At 42.5% G+C, this 18,132-nt stretch overlaps 1 protein-coding gene across 2 annotated transcripts in view; it reads left to right on the top strand.

Annotated features, from left to right (window-relative positions):
• Positions 1–18,132, top strand: part of SLC26A4 (solute carrier family 26 member 4) — a 50,825-nt gene that overhangs the window by 29,393 nt on the left and 3,300 nt on the right. The window contains exons 11-20 of one of the 2 annotated variants that reach the window (XM_036101391.2): positions 1,478–1,555; positions 1,697–1,792; positions 2,986–3,092; positions 5,115–5,184; positions 6,737–6,829; positions 7,763–7,858; positions 8,469–8,699; positions 12,100–12,154; positions 13,214–13,359; positions 15,783–15,866. In XM_036101391.2, the coding sequence (XP_035957284.1) occupies positions 1,478–1,555; positions 1,697–1,792; positions 2,986–3,092; positions 5,115–5,184; positions 6,737–6,829; positions 7,763–7,858; positions 8,469–8,699; positions 12,100–12,154; positions 13,214–13,359; positions 15,783–15,866 (1,056 nt within the window). Of the gene's footprint in view, positions 1–1,477; positions 1,556–1,696; positions 1,793–2,985; positions 3,093–5,114; positions 5,185–6,736; positions 6,830–7,762; positions 7,859–8,206; positions 8,323–8,468; positions 8,700–12,099; positions 12,155–13,213; positions 13,360–15,782; positions 15,867–18,132 lie in introns of those variants that run through there. The other variant, XM_036101395.2, reaches the window with a different exon arrangement.

Raw genomic sequence — 18,132 nt, 5'->3', positions numbered from 1 at the left:
ATTTTAACAGAGTGACCAAAATTCATCTTGGTCCACATCATTGGCAGCTTACAGTTACGTGTACTTGGCGAGTAGGTGGCCATTCTCCTGGCATGAGCTGGGCAGCTGGCTGTGGTCTCTGTCCCCAGATCTCCATTTCTTTCAGCAACTTGCAGAGCCCCGCATCCACAGCAAGATGCAAATGGCTCGTGATAGGCAACCAACGTTGGTTAAGCAATTGTGAGGAAGGAAGGAAGAAAGGAAGAAAGGAAGGAAGGCAGGCAGGCAGGCAGGAGGGAGGATATTAGTTTTTCTGCCCAGATAGGGGAGGGAAAGGCACCAAGGCACAGGCGTCCTGGAGGTGTGGTGCTAATGGGCGCAAAGAGCCTAAAAAAGAGCTCTGGAAGTACAAAGCAAAGTGTTTAGTCCATCAGATATGTAATGTTGCCTCGGGCTGGTCTAACCATAATTGGAACGTTGAATGATCCATTTGCCAGGTGGAAAGACTGTGACTTTGAAATTTCCTGAAGCTTCCGGAATTTCTATTGATGTTGGCTTTATCTGTCTCTCTTCCAACTCTTGGGGCAGGCGGCCCTTGTGCCCAGGCCCGTCTTCCCTGTTGCTTCTCCCATCGCTTTGCTTCTGGTGCTCTGTCTCCTTGGCTCCTCTGTTTCAGAGCGTCCGGTCTTCACCTCGGCCATGCTCCAGCTGTCTCAGCCGAGTTCACTGGTGAGCTAATGGCGCCAGAGAACAGCCCCACCCCCTCAGCCTCTCTCCTAACTATTTACGATCTTAGGAGAGCTTTTTGGCCCGCGAAGGTACAGTTTCTGAAGGTCCTTTAACCCCTGCACTGGCCCCATCATCCCTGGGGCCACGCTCTGAGCCTGCGTCTGTGGACGCTCAGAGGAGCCGGGGACGCGGTCCCGCGTGTCATCATGCTCATGTAGCATTTTGAATCTGCAGCAGGACTGGTGCACTTATTTCCCCTGAGACTTTTGTGGGAGTCCTGTGCCGTAAGTACGAAATGTTGTCTGAATTGCCATTATGGCTGCTGGTTCCCTAACGTGGGAGAGTCCGACGTGTGCCGTGAGAATGTATTTCCCAAGAACATTCGGTGATCTGCTGTTGGGGGAAAGGGGTGGCCCAGGTTCCCCGCTATGGCAAAGGATTGCGAGTCTGGCCTCCCCAGCGGACACCAAAGCTCTGGGTCTGTAATACATCCCGATGAAATCCAGGTCCCGCTGGCTTTCCCTTAGCAGGCTTGGTCTCCTGTTTTCTTTAATTCCTCTGCTGTAGCTCCCCTAGGTATGTTTCCCATTTTTCCTTCTGTTGTGTAGTTTTAGGAAATAATTCTCATTTCTCTCGACAGTATTGAGCAGAGTGGGGGAGTAGGGAAGTATCAGGTGCCCCCACGAACAGACTCTCCTGCCTGCATCCAGCAAGCTGGAAGACACGAGAGGAGGATGAGCCCTGCTCATGGGAGGTGTGTGTCTTTCAGATTGCTGGCATCATCTCGGCTGGGATTGTGATGATCGCCATTGTTGCCCTGGGGAAGCTGCTGGAACCCTTGCAGAAGGTATAGCCCTGCTTCTGGGCACGCTGATTGCATAATCTCGCTTCACTGCTCTGCCACCAGAGAAATAACAGGAGATTTAAAACTCGTCACATGGAAAGCCATTCCCCCGAATAACACAGCCTTCCCTGTCTCTCCTGGCAGTCGGTCTTGGCCGCCGTTGTCATTGCCAACCTGAAAGGGATGTTCTTGCAGGTGTGTGACATTCCTCGTCTGTGGAGACAGAATAAGATTGATGCTGTAAGTCACTTACCACCCGTTTTTGTCTGAAATAAGATTTGGTTCTTTTTTTTTTTTTTTAAGATGTTATTTATTTATTTGACAGAGAGAGAGCGCACAAGCAGGGGGTGCGGCAGGCAGTGGGAGAGGGAGAAGCAGGCTCCCCGCTGAGCAGGGACCCCACGATCATGACCTGAGCCGAAGGCAGACGCTTAACTGACTGAGCCACCCAGGCACCCCAAGATTTGGTTCTTATATGCTTCCGGCCACATCATTATATCCTAAATCTCACTTGCATTTTGGGATTCCCAGAGCAGAAATTAGAATTCTGTGGATAAGCCAAGGCTCTGAAGCCTGCCACGTGGACCAAGTTTTGTGAAGGTCCTGTATCTCTGGGGAGATCTATTTCCATCTAGGAAGAATCCCATACAAACAAATTAAGCACCAAACAAACCAACCAACCAAATTAAAAAAACAATTAAAAAAAAAAAAAAAACCTCTGTAGTATAGAAGGACAAACAAAACACAAAACAAAGTAAAACCAAAATACAAAACCCTTGGTGAGTATAACTGACCAAAGTAAACTTTGCAACGGGTCTGAGGAACTGTAACAACCAGAAGCTAAGTCCTTCAGAGTCCCGCTCTCATTTAAATCAGGACAAACAAAAAGAAGGAGAAAACTATTGATTGATATGGAAAAGTTCTCCAAGACACATTGTGAAGTGAAAAAGAGACCAGTGCAGCATGGCATAGTGTGTACAATACATTAAAAGATGGGAAAATAAAATACTGCTGTTCAGTCATATTTGCAAAAAGCAATGCTGGTGAAAAGCGCGCACATGCGTGTGCACACAGACACACATAGAAATAGAAGAGAACACAAGTAGGGAGGGGGGGTTGGATGGATGGAGAGGGGAAAGGGTTGGAAGCAAGACTTCCCACTGTAGACCTTTTTTATATTAATTCCACTTTGAACTATGTTCATATTTTCCCTATTTAAAAATTCTATGAAAACACATTGAAATGGGACAATTGGTCTTTATCAGAAAGGTCAATTTCCACTTCCACTTAAACATGAAATGAAGTCAGAATATTAAAAAAAAAAAAAGGCTGAAATTTGTTCATGGACAATTGATCTTGTTTCCACAGGTAGTCTCTCACTTGATGGCACCTGGCAGATTAATGCAATTCTTCCCATTTCCATTTTGTCCTAGGTTATCTGGGTGTTTACGTGCATAGCATCCATCATTCTGGGGCTGGACCTCGGTTTACTGGCTGGCCTCATGTTTGGACTGCTCACTGTGGTCCTGAGAGTTCAATTGTGAGTAATTTAAGACCCAGATTTCCCACAAACAGGACCACACACTCTGTGATTTCTTATACCATTTTGATAAAATATAGTGAAGCCACTCCCTTTCATAATAGTTACTGTATATTGAGGGCTTCTGTGAATTAAGCCCCTAGTGCTTGACACATGTTATCATATTTAGTCTTCAAAAAAAATCCCATGAATAGGTTTTATTATTCTCATTCTACAGGGAAGCAAATCGAAGCTCAGAAAAGTTAAGAACCTTCCCCAAGATCACACAGCTAGTAAGTCACGGAGTCAGGATTTGAACCCCGGTGTATCTCATCCCCAAATCTGTGCACTTAGTCATGGGCTGTTTTGCTACGCTCTCCTTTTGATGGTTATAAGACTCAGGAATTCGTGACGCAGCAAAGGACCAAGGTAGCCATGCGGTTCCTTCTGCAAATGAGATGCAGTGTGTGGGGCACTGGGCCCGAGGCTTAGGACAAGGTAGCTGCTAAATAGACTACAGGCCATTTTCTCCTGAAGCTAGCCAGGAGACTTTGAAAGCGTTGATTGTAGCTAGCTATCCTTTAGATTGGCCAAATGAAGCATGCACCCATAGGCCACATGATTATATGAGGTAGGTGTCATTAGGTCACAGCAAAGACATGGCTTGACGTCACCGAGAACAATCTGTGAGGGAGCCTGAGTGTCTGGTGTTTTCTTGCTTCTGTTTTGACTCTTGAGAGGCTTTCGGTATGTGCCCTCCTGGGTCTATGAAGTTGTCCCAACAGAGAGGCGAACAGAGCCTGTCTCTCCCTCAAAATCTCTGTTAGCTTCCCAGACGTCTGGCCTCTTCTCTGCCTGTGCTTGGGCCGCACAGGAATAAGAAACCGGGAAAAAGATCAGCCGAGACCCCTCCCGCTTTGCATAAGCCCACGCTTCTCATTCAACCGGCCAGTTCCCCTTCTCCTCCTCCTTCCCTACCCCGGCACACTGGAGTCTTCCCAAAAGCTTGTGTTCACTGCCTCTGCATCCTTCCGTGGTTGCCCACGGGCTGAGAGAGTTCCCAAGCTCCCAACATGCCCTATTTGCTTCTGGGAAGTAACTCCGAACCTGGCCTTGGAAGATGCTGCTTCTCGTGCTCTCTTGGTCTTGTGGGGGTGTGGTTGGGCGAGAAAGTTTTGAGGAGAGAGACGACATAGCTTATGAGCATTACATGAAAATCCAGCACAGCCCAATAAGCCGAGGATAAAGCAGTGGCACGTTTTAGCTGCTGATTTGGTAACTAGGCTTTCAGCCAAGCGAAAGCAGTATCCTCCACAGTGTTTCATTGCCAGTAATTATATGGTTGGTCCGGGGAACACATTGCTGAGAGTACCCCAAACAGATACTCTTTCTTCAGGAATTGTATTTAGCATCTGTCCCTGGTCACACTTGAAGAATCACGGGATTTATTTGATTACATCAGGAGCAGGAAACCAACAGTCTGGTAGATGGAAGAACTTCCTCCTGGTCCCCCCAGGCTCCCATTTCTATCAACTGAGACTAATTTGATCCCTGAAGACTCGCCATACTTCCCCAGAAAGTTGCTATACCTCACCAGTAAGTTCCAGGCACTGTGCCAGGCGGTGAGGACCCCTGGGTCAAACGTAAAGGCTGCCCTGCTCCTTACCTCTGGGGCCTTTTTGACCTTACCTGACCCTCAGCTTAGCCATAAAGATGAAGATAGGACTGCTGACCTTCCAGAAGGATGGTGGCACTTAGATAAAATTCACCATGTATGAAAGCTCTTTGCTTGTCCTCTAAAGTGTTACACACATGGAAGTGGGATGCTCATGACTTCTGTCAGGGAAGTCCTCCTTCTCCCAGGGCCCACACAAACACCAGCTGTTCATTTCAGAGTTAGCTGCAGGAAGATGTCATCTGTAATGAAGACACGGGCCAAAAACACCAGAACGACGGGCTCTTTCCTATCTGTTATTTCTTCTAATGTTTTATTCCAAAGGAGGCCTGTTCCAAAAAATCCTGACCTAATTTTTCTTCTTCTAGTCCCTCATGGAATGGCCTTGGAAGCATTCCTAGCACAGACATTTACAAAAGTACCAAGAGTTACAAAAACGTAAGTGCCTTTGTGAGACGTTTGCTGAATGTGGGTTTTCTGGCCTGGATTTTCAGGGGCAGTGTATTTCTTTTTTAGTGTATCAGGTAGAAGGTAGCTAAGGGGGTGGCTTCTGCCAGGAACGTCTAGAAGTCCACTGGGGTGTCATGAAAACTTTGACCCAATGTGCCTTCTGATACGTGTGGTTTGGATGAATTGTGTCCATGCTAGTTTGAATGTTCTTTTCATGTAAAACCATTGTAAGAGGAATTTTTTTTTAAATAGGCAATTTGATGATTTCCAGAAGTTGCCTCAAAATTCTATTTATCTACTATCTAATCCTTATCCTCTTTGAAATTACCTGAAATCATCATAAGGTGATTTTCATTTAATTCTAACATGAGACTTTTAAGTTCTCTGTCACAAGGAACCTTCTTTGACATGTTGCTCTAATCTTGGAAGAAATAATATATAATACCGGAAATGAAAAAACAAAGGAAAGACACAGCCCACTGATGGGCTTTTGTTCCGTGCAAATAAAGTAGCTTAGTGGTCACCAGGGGAAAAAGCAGAGAAAGAAAATGAAGAAAAAAACAATTGAGTATAAAGAATGTTGGACACTGACCGTGGAATTCCATTAGCTGCTACTTAATTTATTTCCACAATCTTTCTCAGTTATGTTGAGCCAAGTGCTGACCAGAGCTAACCACGATGGTAGAGAACCTTTTGGCTCAGGGAACCATGGGCTGAGTTTGGGAGTTTACAGTTCTAGGCCCCACCCTGGGGAGACTCTGCCTGTGTCGCTCAGCGTCCCAGCACCTGCTTGCTCATCTCAGGGGCTGGACTGAAATTGCTAGGATTCCTAAAGACTAGAAAAGTCTAGGATTCTGTAAGCTTTATTTTTGGTCTGGCCACTCTGTCATGGTAAGAACAAGCAGATGACATCCTAGGCCTCAGTTCTTGCAGATCCCCTCAGTTTGCTACCTTTTTTTTTTCTTTCTATTTTTAAAGAATTGTAGTCAAAGAACAAAGGGGGGCGGGCAGTGGTATGAACTTGAGGCAAAATCATGTCACTGTTCTCAGCCTCAGTTTCTCCATCTGGAAATCAGAGGGTTGAGTAATTGCTTATGAAGGCCCTTCCTAACTTGACCCTCTCTGGGATGGTAAAGTTCTAGCAGTTTGAGTAACCTGTGGCCTCTAAGTGGGGGAAGCCCCTATTCAGGGAGAGGTGGGTGCTACTGCCCAGCTCCTTTGAACAACCGTAACTCTCCTCCTAGCAGAAAAAGCCAGAATTTCTTTTTAAAGATTTTATTTATTTATTTGGGAGAGAGAGAGAGCAAGGCGGGGAGCAGAGGGGGAGGGAGAGGGACAATCAGACTCTGCACTGAGCACGGAGCCCAAGGGGTGGGGGGTGGAGCTCCATCCCAGGACCCCGTGATCATGGCCTGAGCTGAAACCAAGAGTCAGATGCTTCACCGAGTGAGCTACCCAGGTGCCCCCCAAAGCCAGAAATTGAATCAAAATGTTTGAAGCCCAAGATTATTTAACCTCACACTTTTTTTTTTAATGCTAGATTGAAGAACTCGAAGGAGTGAAGATTCTTAGATTTTCTAGTCCTATTTTTTATGGCAACGTTGATGGTTTTAAAAAATGTATCAAGTCCACAGTGAGTATTTTATCCCTAGAAATTTGGTTTCTAACCTCCTTTGCGACTTCATTGATTCTACAGGTATTTATTGGCTCAAACGGGGCTAAGGCCCTACGCCCTATTCCATTTGTATGGGGCGTTAAGAATTATAACATCCCAGTAACTTACAATCTATTGGGGGATAGGAAAACACCAACAATACCATATGTGTTAAAATCCAGGTAGCAATAACTATGGAAGACAAAAACAGTAGATGATGTCTCCCGGCAGAATTTGAGTTCCAAATAAGTAGTATACACAGTACATGTGAAGAGTTTCCAGAAGGGAGCAATCCCAGGGAGTTGGACAGATCAGGCTGGGCGTGACAGTTGGGCAGAAGAAGGGTTATGCCAGGTGTTTGGGAACTCTGTGAGCTGAGAGTCAAAGGTAGGTACACATCTTTGGGCTGGGGGAGGGGGGATATTTGCCCAGTTGGAGTAAAGGGTAAAAAGTCTAAGTGGAATATGTCAGCAGGAAATTGTGGTCTTGAATGCCATGCCAAGCTCTGATGCTAAGTCTCTACATCAGTGTTTTCTGAGTGAGGTCCAGAGCAAACTCGTTCACAGGAATGGTCCTATGTGATTTTGCAATAACAAAAGGGCTCTGTGATGCCAAGGAAATTTGTTAACACAGACTTAAAGCTAAAGAGGTTATTGTTTGCTGTTTTTTGTTTGTTTTTTGTTTTTGTTTTTTACCGGCTTAGAGCCTTTAATATGAGAATATCTTTCCTGAGTCTCTGGGTAGGTGGGGTAGAGCTGATAGGGGAGACTTCCACCAGACCTTAGAATTTCTTTTTCCACAGGATGTCTCAAGGAATGATACCACTTGAGAGATAACCTTTCCAGATAACAATTGCCATTAATGAGCATTAGGAACCAGGCGTTTTAAGTAATTTGACATTTCTTTCCAAAGGTTGGATTTGATGCCATTAGAGTATATAATAAGAGGCTGAAAGCACTGAGGAAAATACAGAAACTCATCAAAAAAGGACAATTAAGAGCAACAAAGGTGAGGTGACATCTTTCTTTTCCTTGTTAAATTCTTTCCCTGTTCAGATGGAAATGAAAGCAGATAGTCAAAATTAGATTTATTCCCTTTGGTACCCAGACATGTATAAGGAGACAGTGGAGTTGTTCTTGTAGGCAAGAGGGAACGGGAGAGAATTTAAAAATCAGCAGAACTCTCTGGAAACGCAGGGTGTGATTTTTCAGGGTGTGATTTTTTTTTTTCCCATCGAGAAATAAACCTTATTTTTACTGAAGGGAACAAAATTAGTGCTAATTTGATACCAGAAAATTACTCACAATAGAAGACAGTTAAGTTCATAAACTTTTAGATCTATTACCTTTTATTCAGACTCTCCTGCCAATGTATCTCTTGGCCAAGTTCCACAATCTTCCAGAAATCAAGAGTTTCCTGGCTCCTCTGCTCTTCCATTTTTCTTCCTAGGGAACATCACAGTTTGGACTGAGGTAAATCTCATTCCTTTAGAGTTCACCCCTTTGATGTTTTGCTTGCCAAGGAACAGTGTATAGGACTTTTAAGTAATTTGAGATGAATCATTAAAAGATGTCCCCCAGTCATTGGCACTTAAGTTGGCAGTGTTTTCTTTGTTTAGAATGGCATTATAAGGGATGCTGGTTCATCAAATAATGCTTTTGAGCCTGACGAAGATATTGAAGATCCAGAAGACCTTGATATCCCAACTAAGGAAATAGAGATTCAAGTGGATTGGAACTCTGAGCTTCCAGTCAAAGTGAATGTTCCCAAAGTGCCAATCCATAGCCTCGTGCTTGACTGTGGAGCTGTGTCTTTCTTGGATGTTGTTGGAGTGAGATCACTGCGAATGGTAAGGTTTTGGTGCTTTGGATTATAGATTTGGAGCTTTGGCAGTAGTAACATGATAGGGGTTACCTGGTCTTGCAAAGGGACGATTGTTGGATCTGTAATTTTTCTAGAGGAATGCTTTTGCAATAGAATGCAATATTTTAAAGCATGGACTGTGAGGCCACATGGGGTTTGAATCCCGGCTCCACTACTTACTAGCAGTGTGACCATGGACAAGTCGCTTAATCTGTCTGTACCTCAATTTCTTCATCTGCAATATGGGGGTAATGATGGTACCTACTTTACAGGGTTTGTTATGAGGGGACTAAACAGTCTAGAGGGGAAGCAAACATTAAGTAACCTTTTAAAACCAACTGTATGAAGTGCTCCCAAATAGACTAACCAGTGTGTTAACTTGACTAGAGGGGTCAAATTTAGGTGAAGCTTCAGGTAGGTATTAAGAGGGCCAGGGAGAAAAACAGGTTCAAGGCACCGACAATCAGATGTAATAAGTGGAAATGACCCCAATAGGTGAAGGGGATTAAGAGTACACTTATCAGGATGAGCATTGGGTAATATATTGAACAGTTGAATCACTATAGTGTACACCTGAAACTAATATAACACTGTATGTTAACTACACTGGAATTAAAAATTTAAAAAAAATTAAGTCTATTAAAAAAGTATGGCAATGACCCCTAACTGGGGTTTAGCTTAATTGCGGCTTCCTGGCTACCTAGGCAAGGGCAGGCAATGATTCTGCGGTGTGGGTACAAGGCTGGGAGGTAGAAAAGTGATTATACTTGACAGAAGAGCTCAAGAATATGCTGGCAGTTTCTACTCCAGTTCTTTTAGAAAGCCTGGCTATTACAGTACTCATTTGAGAACAGAAATGAAGACATAAATCTTGTTCTTCATTGTGCATTTCACTCTCATCTGTGGCTCAGCTCCATTGTAGATTGTATTGGTCCAAGGGTTTAATGAATTACTTTTGGGGAGAGTTGTAACTTATTTAATGCCAGAATATTTTCCACACCTAACAAATAGTTCTTTCAAATCCTGTAAGGGCAATTATATCTCCAAACATTATACTTGTATAGAGGTCTTGATTTCTTTTCCCCCAGAAATGTCAAGTTCTGTTTTATTATTGCCCATAGTTCTTGTGTCTTGGTTTTTTGTTTTAAATTTTTACTAATTTGTATATTTTTATTGAAGTATAATTAACATACAGTGCTATATTGGTCTCAGATAAACAATATAATGATTCAACAATTCTATACATTACCCAGTGCTCATCACAGTAGGTGTGCTCTTCATCCCCATCACCTATTTCACCCATCCCCTACCATCAGTTTGTTCTCTGGATTTGAGACTCTGGGGTAAAAAAAAAAAAGACTCTCAGGTTTTTTGTTTTTGTTTGTTTGTTCATTTGTTTTGTTTCTTAAATTCCACATATGAATGAAATCATATGGTATTTGTCTTTCTCTGAGTAACTTATTTCACTTAGCCTTATGAGTGATGTTGAGCATTTTTTATGTGTCTGTTGGTCCATCATGTTGTTGCAAATGGCAAGATCTCATTCTTTTTTATGGCTCAGTAATATTTGTGTGTGTGTGTGTGTGTGTGTGTGTGTGTGTGTGTGTGTCCACACTACTTCCTTACTCATACATCTATTGATGGACACTTGGGTTGCTTCCATATCTTGGCTATTGTAAGTAATGCTACAATACTAACAGAGGGGTGCATATATCTTTTTGAATTAGTGTTTTCATTTTCTTTGGGTGAATAAATACCCAGTAGTGGAATTACTGGATCATATGTTATTTCTATTTTTAATTTTTTTAGGAACCTCCATACTGTTTTCCACAGTGGCTGCACCAATTTGCATTCCCATCAACAGCACACAAGGGTTCCTTTTTCTCCATGTTCTTGCCAACTCTTGTTATTTCTTGTCTTTTTGATACTAGCCATTCTGACAAGGTGATACCTCATTGTGGTTTTGATTTGCATTTACCAGGATGAGTGATGTTGAGCATCTTTTCAGGTGTCTGTTGGCCATTTATAGGTCTTCTTTGGAAAAATATCTATTCAAGTCCTTTGTCCATTTTTAATGAGATTATTGGGGGTGTGGGGGTGTTGAGTTCTATAAACTCTTTATATATTTTGGATATTAACCCCTTATTGGATATATCATTTGTGAATATCTGCTCCCATTCAGTAGGTTGCTAGGTTTGGGTTTTTTGTTCTGTTTTGTTTTTGTTTTTTTGATGGTTTTTGTTTTGTTGATAGTTCCCTTTGCTGTGCAAAAGCTTTTTATTTTAAGGAAGTCCTAATAGTTACATTTTGCTTTTGTTTCCCTTGCCTGAGGAGTCATATTTAGAAAAATATTTCAATGGCCGATGTCAAAGAAGTTACTGCCTATATTTTCTTCTAGGATTTTTATGGTTTCAGGTCTCACAGTTAGACCTTTAATCCATTTTGAGTTTGTTTTTGTGTATGGTGTAAAAAAGTGGCCCACTTGCATTCTTTTGCATGTAGCCGTCCAGTTTTCACAACACCATTTTTGAAGAGACTGTCTTTTCCCCATTGTGTATTCTTGCCTCTTTTGTCATAAGTTAGTTGACCATATAAGTGTGGGTTTATTTCTGGAGTTTCTATCCTGTTCCATTGATCTATATGTCTGTTTTTTCGCCTGTACTATACTGTTTTGATTACTAGAGCTTTGTAGTATATCTTGAAATCTGGGATTGTGATACATCCAGCTTTGTTCTTATTTCTCAAGATTGCTTTGGCTGTATCTAGATCTTTTTCATTAAATTTTTTATTTTGAGATAATTGTAGATTCACATGGAGTTGTAAGAAATAATACAGAGAGAGCCTATGTACCCCTTACCCAATTTCTCCTCATGGTAACATCTTGCAATACTAAAGTACAGAAATCACAATCAGGACATTCACAATGATAGAGTCAAAATACAGAGGACTTTTTAGGTCAGTTTTTTACATTTGGCATCCAGTGGCCACATATCCATACTTACATGTCTTCCATTCAAAGATACAAATGTATACTCTTGTCTCCAATCAGCAGGGGCTGTGTTAGGAAGCCTCCTGTATTTTCTTCCCTTTCTTGTGCGAATATTGTTGAAGCGCCTCTGTGCTGTCCAGCACTGTGCTATTATTGTGTGCTAGATGCTGCCACCTCTGGAGACATGGCCTTTTCATCCCTAGTCCTACCATCATTGTAGGTCAGAGAAAACCTCTCTGGTTTTCCAAGAATGAACTTTTCTCCAATAATCAACTTTCCTCGAAGTCCTGGTTAACCATGAAAGTGTTCACGTTTCTCCTGAGCAAGTAATGGAATGCTACTGAATTATGGGCAGATAAAGTCCCTCACTGTTACAAATTCTTTTTTACATTTTTAGATTGTCAAAGAATTTCACAGAATTGATGTAAATGTGTACTTTGCATCCCTTCAAGGTAAGTGCATGTACAAATATATCTACCTCTAAGACTTTCTCCTAAGCCCTTTCTTCTACCTTGGAATGTGGGTGCATAATGTCCAAAGAGACCTTTTTTTTAAAAACTATGTTTTATTGGGGTAAAAGATGTATAACATGAAAGTGGCCATTTTAGTCACGCTGATGTATACAGTTAAGTCAGTGGCATTAAGTAGAGTCACAGTGTTTTTCAACCATTACAATGACTGGTTCCCAAAATTTTTCAGTGCCACAAACAGAAACTCTACCCATTGTGCAATTCCTCTGAGGGCCTTTTGGAACCTGGAAAGATATTACTTCCAATTTGTTTAGTAGAGCTGGTGAGCCACGTCCTGACAGCAGTGCAGGGTCAATGGGAAAAATTTACCATGGGGATGATTTGGATCCCTTAGAAGTAGAGAATCCTCTAGGGTCTGAGTCTGTGTCTGTCTATGCACAAGTGTATGTATGTAAGAAAATGCTAGCGCTTAGGCTGAGTTGTCTAGAAGCAGGCCCTGAGATAAGGATTCTTGCACAAGTGATTTATTGAGAGTATGCCTGAGAAATTCGGGAGGGGCTAATGGAAGAGGCTGGACAAAGCCATGGTTTTAGAAGTCTACCTGAGCCTGATGTCATAGGGGGCACACAGCAGGAAGAGCATCACGGGGTTATCCTTCCTGAGGCAAGCAGGCCAGTCTTTGTACCCCCATATCAGTCAGTCAAGGGCTGTAGGCCACCCAAGGTTGGGGTATAAACTGGTGGCCAAGGAAAATTCTTCAGAGAAGGCCCAGCTGTGAGCCATTAGCATCCAGGCTCCTAGCAGCCTGAGGACGGGTTCACTGGCAACAACAAGGTGGTCGGGAACCAAGGCTGTCTAAAGCAACCAGTTATGGTACAACCATTCCAGGTTCTTTTGGAATAGAAACTCAGCCAGTTTAGAGCAGGGTCACGTTTTGAAAATGGGGGGAAAACAATTAAAAGGAGGAGCTGACAAAATGTAGTATTGGCTGATGTTACAAAAACGTGCTTTCCTAGAGACTGAACATTCTTTCTTTTGAAGATCATGTGATAGAAAAACTGGAGAAGTGCGGTTTCTTTAATGATAACATTAGAAAGGACATATTCTTCTTGACCGTCCATGATGCTGTCCTCCATCTACAGAACCAGGTTAAATCTCGAGAGGGTCAAGATTCCATTTTAGAAACGGTAAACATTTAACCTTTTTACATAGGTATCTTTCCTAAACTACCACGATTTCTATAAAGAGCAAAAACTGCACAAATCTAGTTTTGAATCCCAGCCTCCTAGGATTTAGAGCCACCTGCTTAACTTCTCGGAGCCTCACTTTTCTCATCATTAAAATGGGAGTAAAAACATTTACCTTACTAGGTTGATATGATGACTAAATATGATAGTTTATAGGAAAGCACCTGGTAGTACCTGATACATATCAATTTTATAATGTGTGGGTTTACCAATAAAAATAGGCATTAGCTGTAATAATGCCTTTTTAGAATATAGGTGGTGAGTCTTGGATTTTCTGTCATTTGTGTATACGATGCACAATACAGTTTAAATCTTCAGCCATCTGGAAAATCTCGATGATAAATGTCTTTAAATAGGATCCATTAGGTCATAAGTTATCTTTGAAAAAGGAAAAAAGAAAAGTCATGAATCAGCCCAGAGTTAATTCTTTCCAACAAAATAGAATAGACCCTTGTTTCCCATGAGCCTCCCTATTTTGTCAACTCTCCAGACGTATCCCCCAGAGAGCCAAGCATTTCAGACTGGGTCATTGGACAGGTCATTGGGCTGGGTCACTGGGCCTGGTCCAAGAACCTCTTCTTTCATGGACCTTCTGACAGTGAATCTGGGCAACTAAAACAAATACTTATAAAATAACAACAATAGTAATTAGTCCAGTGACACAGTGTACTATATTTTCAATTGGTTCCTTCTTTTTAAACATTAGGATGAGTAGATTTTTATTGTAGATTGGAAGTTGATGTTTGAAGTAAAATTAATTTAGAAAACAATGGTGCATTATTCTCTTCAGCTCTTGTTAGTGGAGAGACTGCTTAATGCTGCTGGGGAAAATATTAGTACTAAATACCAAGGTGTGGATCTGAAATACATAAAAGAAAAAAAGTAGTAAAACCACAAATGTCAAAAAAAAAAAAGAAGAAGAAGAAGAAGAAAGCAAGCAAGCTACATGCAAGATGCTGATCTTTGAAAACTCATAAACCTTTTTCTATTTTCTAACTTAAAATTCTCTAACCCATAGGTAACAACAACAACAACAAAGCAGGATCATACAAAGCATCTAAAAAAAAAATCCCTCACATTGGAAATATTTAAAGTGAGGTGTCAAATTCTTTCTCAACATGAAAATGGTTGTTTCGTTATTTGTTTTTACTCTATTTCTTATTCAAGGTCTCAGGCCAGGAATGCCGCAGAAACCACTGACCAAGAGTGCCCCTTCCAGGGTTAGACTCAATCTTGTCTGCCAACAGGGAGGCCTTGTGAGTGGCTGGGATGGATTTTTTTGGCCCTGAACAAATGTTAGACTGAGTATCACTGAACGCTTGTATCATACACTTACTGGTTCACTGGGCAGAGGGTTGAGCAGTCCGGATGACCTGTCACACCAGGAACTTTTACTTCTATATGCCCTCACTGTCTAGCCCAAAGCCCCATACCCGGTAGATGGATAGCAAATGATGATAAATCTTGCCTGTGGTACTTTCCTTCTCTTCAAGAAACATAACTTGCGTGTTTGGATATTGTGGATGCAGTGGTGTGACCCTCTCCCTGTCCTTTTATTTGACCATCACAAGGATTATCCCAGGATAGCCTCAACTGGTGGTTCTACCTGTCCCCTAACTTTTATGTCATGACCACCTGCACAGGGACTTAAGTCTCTAATGCATTTCCCCCTGAGCAAAGAGAATTGGGTTATTTATTTCTGAGATGCAAAGTCACTCAAAAGCACTTTGAAACACTACCCTTGCCTTGATACACATCTGGAGTTGCTTTAGAAATATCCTTCTTCATACATAAGCCAAGGCCCAAATTGTTATTGGTCTCCTCTGTGTGGAAGATTAAATTGCATACTACTGCTAAAAAGCAGAACTTCCCCGAACAACCAACCTGTGTGGTCCGTACACTCTGGCTTCCATTTCCAATAAAATTAATTTTCATCCAATTCAGCCAGGGACGGCTTATTGCCATCAGTCACAAGCCCTTCACTGGGCACTCACTGCGTGCTCGATGGGGTACTAAGTGCTCTCAGCTCTACCACTGAAGGAGAAACACGATTGGCTGCTGAGTCATTTAGGCAGACAGGGTGACTCGGGAAGCAGTACACACTTCAGAGTTTGGGGAAGAGGGCTGAGAAGGAGCTGAGACAGTGGAGAGCCATGCCAGTTCACACTTGAATGTGAAAAATTAGTACGAGGAAAAATCCTGAGGTGGGAAATGTAAAAGAACAAGAAAGCTGAAAAGGATTATGCGGTATGGAGATTATAGATGACAAGCACCAGCAAAGCTTCAAATGATTTCCAGAAGAGTGTCAGGGTGGGCTGATGTCATTGCCTTTCCAATAAATATTCTCTGTTCTCTTGGTCAAGATTACTCTCATCCAAGACTGTAAAGATCCTCTTGAATTAATGGAAGCAGAGCTGATTGAAGAAGAGCTTGATGTCCAGGATGAGGTATGATCATTATTTCCCTTCAGTGAAAATACTTTGGATTGAACCTTGACTGAACAGCATAATACAGAGTGACGATGTCTGACTAAAGCCATTCAGGGAAAATGATTTTTAAAAATATACCAAAAGGATGGCTTCATAGAAAGGGGAAAATGGAAAACAAGAATTGTCCCTTGAAGACATTAAGTACTGGGCGCCTGGGTGGCTCAGTTGGTTAAGCGACTGCCTTCGGCTCAGGTCATGATCCTGGAGTCCCTGGATCGAGTCCCGCATCGGGCTCCCTGCTCAGCAAGGAGCCTGCTTCTCCCTCTGACCCTCCCCCCTCTCATGTGCTCTCTCTCTCTCATTCTCTCTGTCTCAAATAAATAAATAAAAAAAAAAAAAAAAAAAAGAAGACATTAAGTACTTAGGGACCTTTTGCCCCAGACATATAGGCACAATCAGTGACTGGGAGCAGCCAACACACTGGGCCTGATTTTATACCTAAGCCTCTGCATATGTCTTCTTCCTTCCCCACCTAAGGACCGTGGGATGGGGAGAGGTAGAGGGAGGGAATTCCTAACCCAGGAGTTTTATAAGCTTCAGGAGAAGTATGTGAGGGACAGGAACCTCACGGAACTTTCTTCATCTGGCTGATAATGGTAAACAAGACACTTCCTCCATTTGAGACTGAGCCCATGTATTTCTGATGCTATTGGGACATCAGATTCTTCCTAGGAACCTTGACCTAAACGTAGTATCTGACTGAATCTTTGTGGCTCCACCACCAAGTAAAAGATTTTATTTATTTATTTGCCAGAGAGAGAGAGAGCGAGAGCACAAGCAGGGGGAGGGGCAGGCAACAAAGGAAGATCATAGGAATTTTAAAGTTGAAAGATGTCTTGGAATATCAAGACATCCACATCCTAGCCCCTGCAGAAATCTCTCCTACTTCATCCCTAAGGATGTTCACTCAGCTTGTGTGTGAACATTTCCAGATATTGGCAACTGAAGCTTTTCAAGGGAGTTTGTCACATGATTGGATGTCTCCAAGTGTTAGTTTTGCTTCCAAAACTAGAGGCAGCCTTTCTTTAATAACTACCCAGTGGACTGAGGTCTGCCTTCTTTAGCAACACAAGCCCTCCCACTGAACAGCCTTTACCTATTTGAGAGTAGCTCTCAGGGGTCCAACAGACTCTACCCCAGGCTAGATTCCTCTAGCTCCCTTTATTCCTCATGGGCGCAAAATTTGTCAAGAGTGGGACACAAAATCCCAGGTGGAGTTAGGTCAGCATGGAGATTACACAACCACAATCAACCTTGATCTTGTCAAAATATGTCTATTACTGCGACTTTAAAATGTGTTTATTTTCATTGCAGCCACATCAAAATCTTGGCTTCTTTTTTTCTTTTTTAAAGATTTATTTATTTATTTGAGAGAAAGAGAGAGTGAGCACGGGGGAGGGGCAAAGGGAGAAGGAGAGACTCTCAAGCAGATTCTTGCTGACCGTGGAGCCCAACGCAGGGAGCTTGATCTCACGACCTTGAGATCATGAACTGAGCTGATATCAAGAGTCAGATGCTTAACTGGCTGAGTCACCCAGGCACTCCTCAAAATCTTGGCTTCTATTGAGCAGGGGCCAACAAAAAACTTGGTCATTTTACACAAACTATGGCCCAGCTAGGCTCCCCATTTATAGTTATGTAATTGGTTTTTTACCCTAATGCAGGGTTACACATATTTTTGCTAGATTACATCTTGTTGGTTCTAGTTTATGGATATAGTTTCAAATTCTGAACTCATCACCCAGCATATTAACTATCCATCCTACTGGTGTCATAGGCAAATCTGATTAGCATGCCTTCTCTGCCTTATTCCAGATCTTGATAAAAGATGTCGAGAAGAATAATATTTGAACCCCTATGGTATAATCAGGCAGTGAGGATGACAGGCAGAGATTTTTGTGGAGAAAATACATTGCTAGGGTGAAAATCAGAGGTCCTGCATCCTTAGTCCACCAGCTTAGTGAGTCTGGAAATGTCATTCTTTTTTTTTTTTATAAGATTTTATTTATTTATTTGCCAGAGAGAGACAGCGAGAGAGGGAACACAAGCAGGGGGAGTGGGAGAGGGAGAAGCAGGCTTCCCGCTGAGCAGGGAGCCTGACACGGGGCTCGGTCCCAGGACCCTGGGATCATGACCTGAGCCGAAGGCAGATGCTTAACGACTGAGTCACCCAGGCTCCCCTGGGATGTCATTCTTGAGCGTAGAAGTACTTCCAGCTTTATTA

Source organism: Halichoerus grypus, chromosome 12, assembly GCF_964656455.1.
Source record: "Halichoerus grypus chromosome 12, mHalGry1.hap1.1, whole genome shotgun sequence".
Taxonomy (NCBI): Eukaryota; Metazoa; Chordata; class Mammalia; order Carnivora; family Phocidae; genus Halichoerus; species Halichoerus grypus.
The sequence above is the reverse complement of the archived record's forward strand: the minus strand, read 5'-3'. Positions and strand labels throughout refer to the sequence as shown.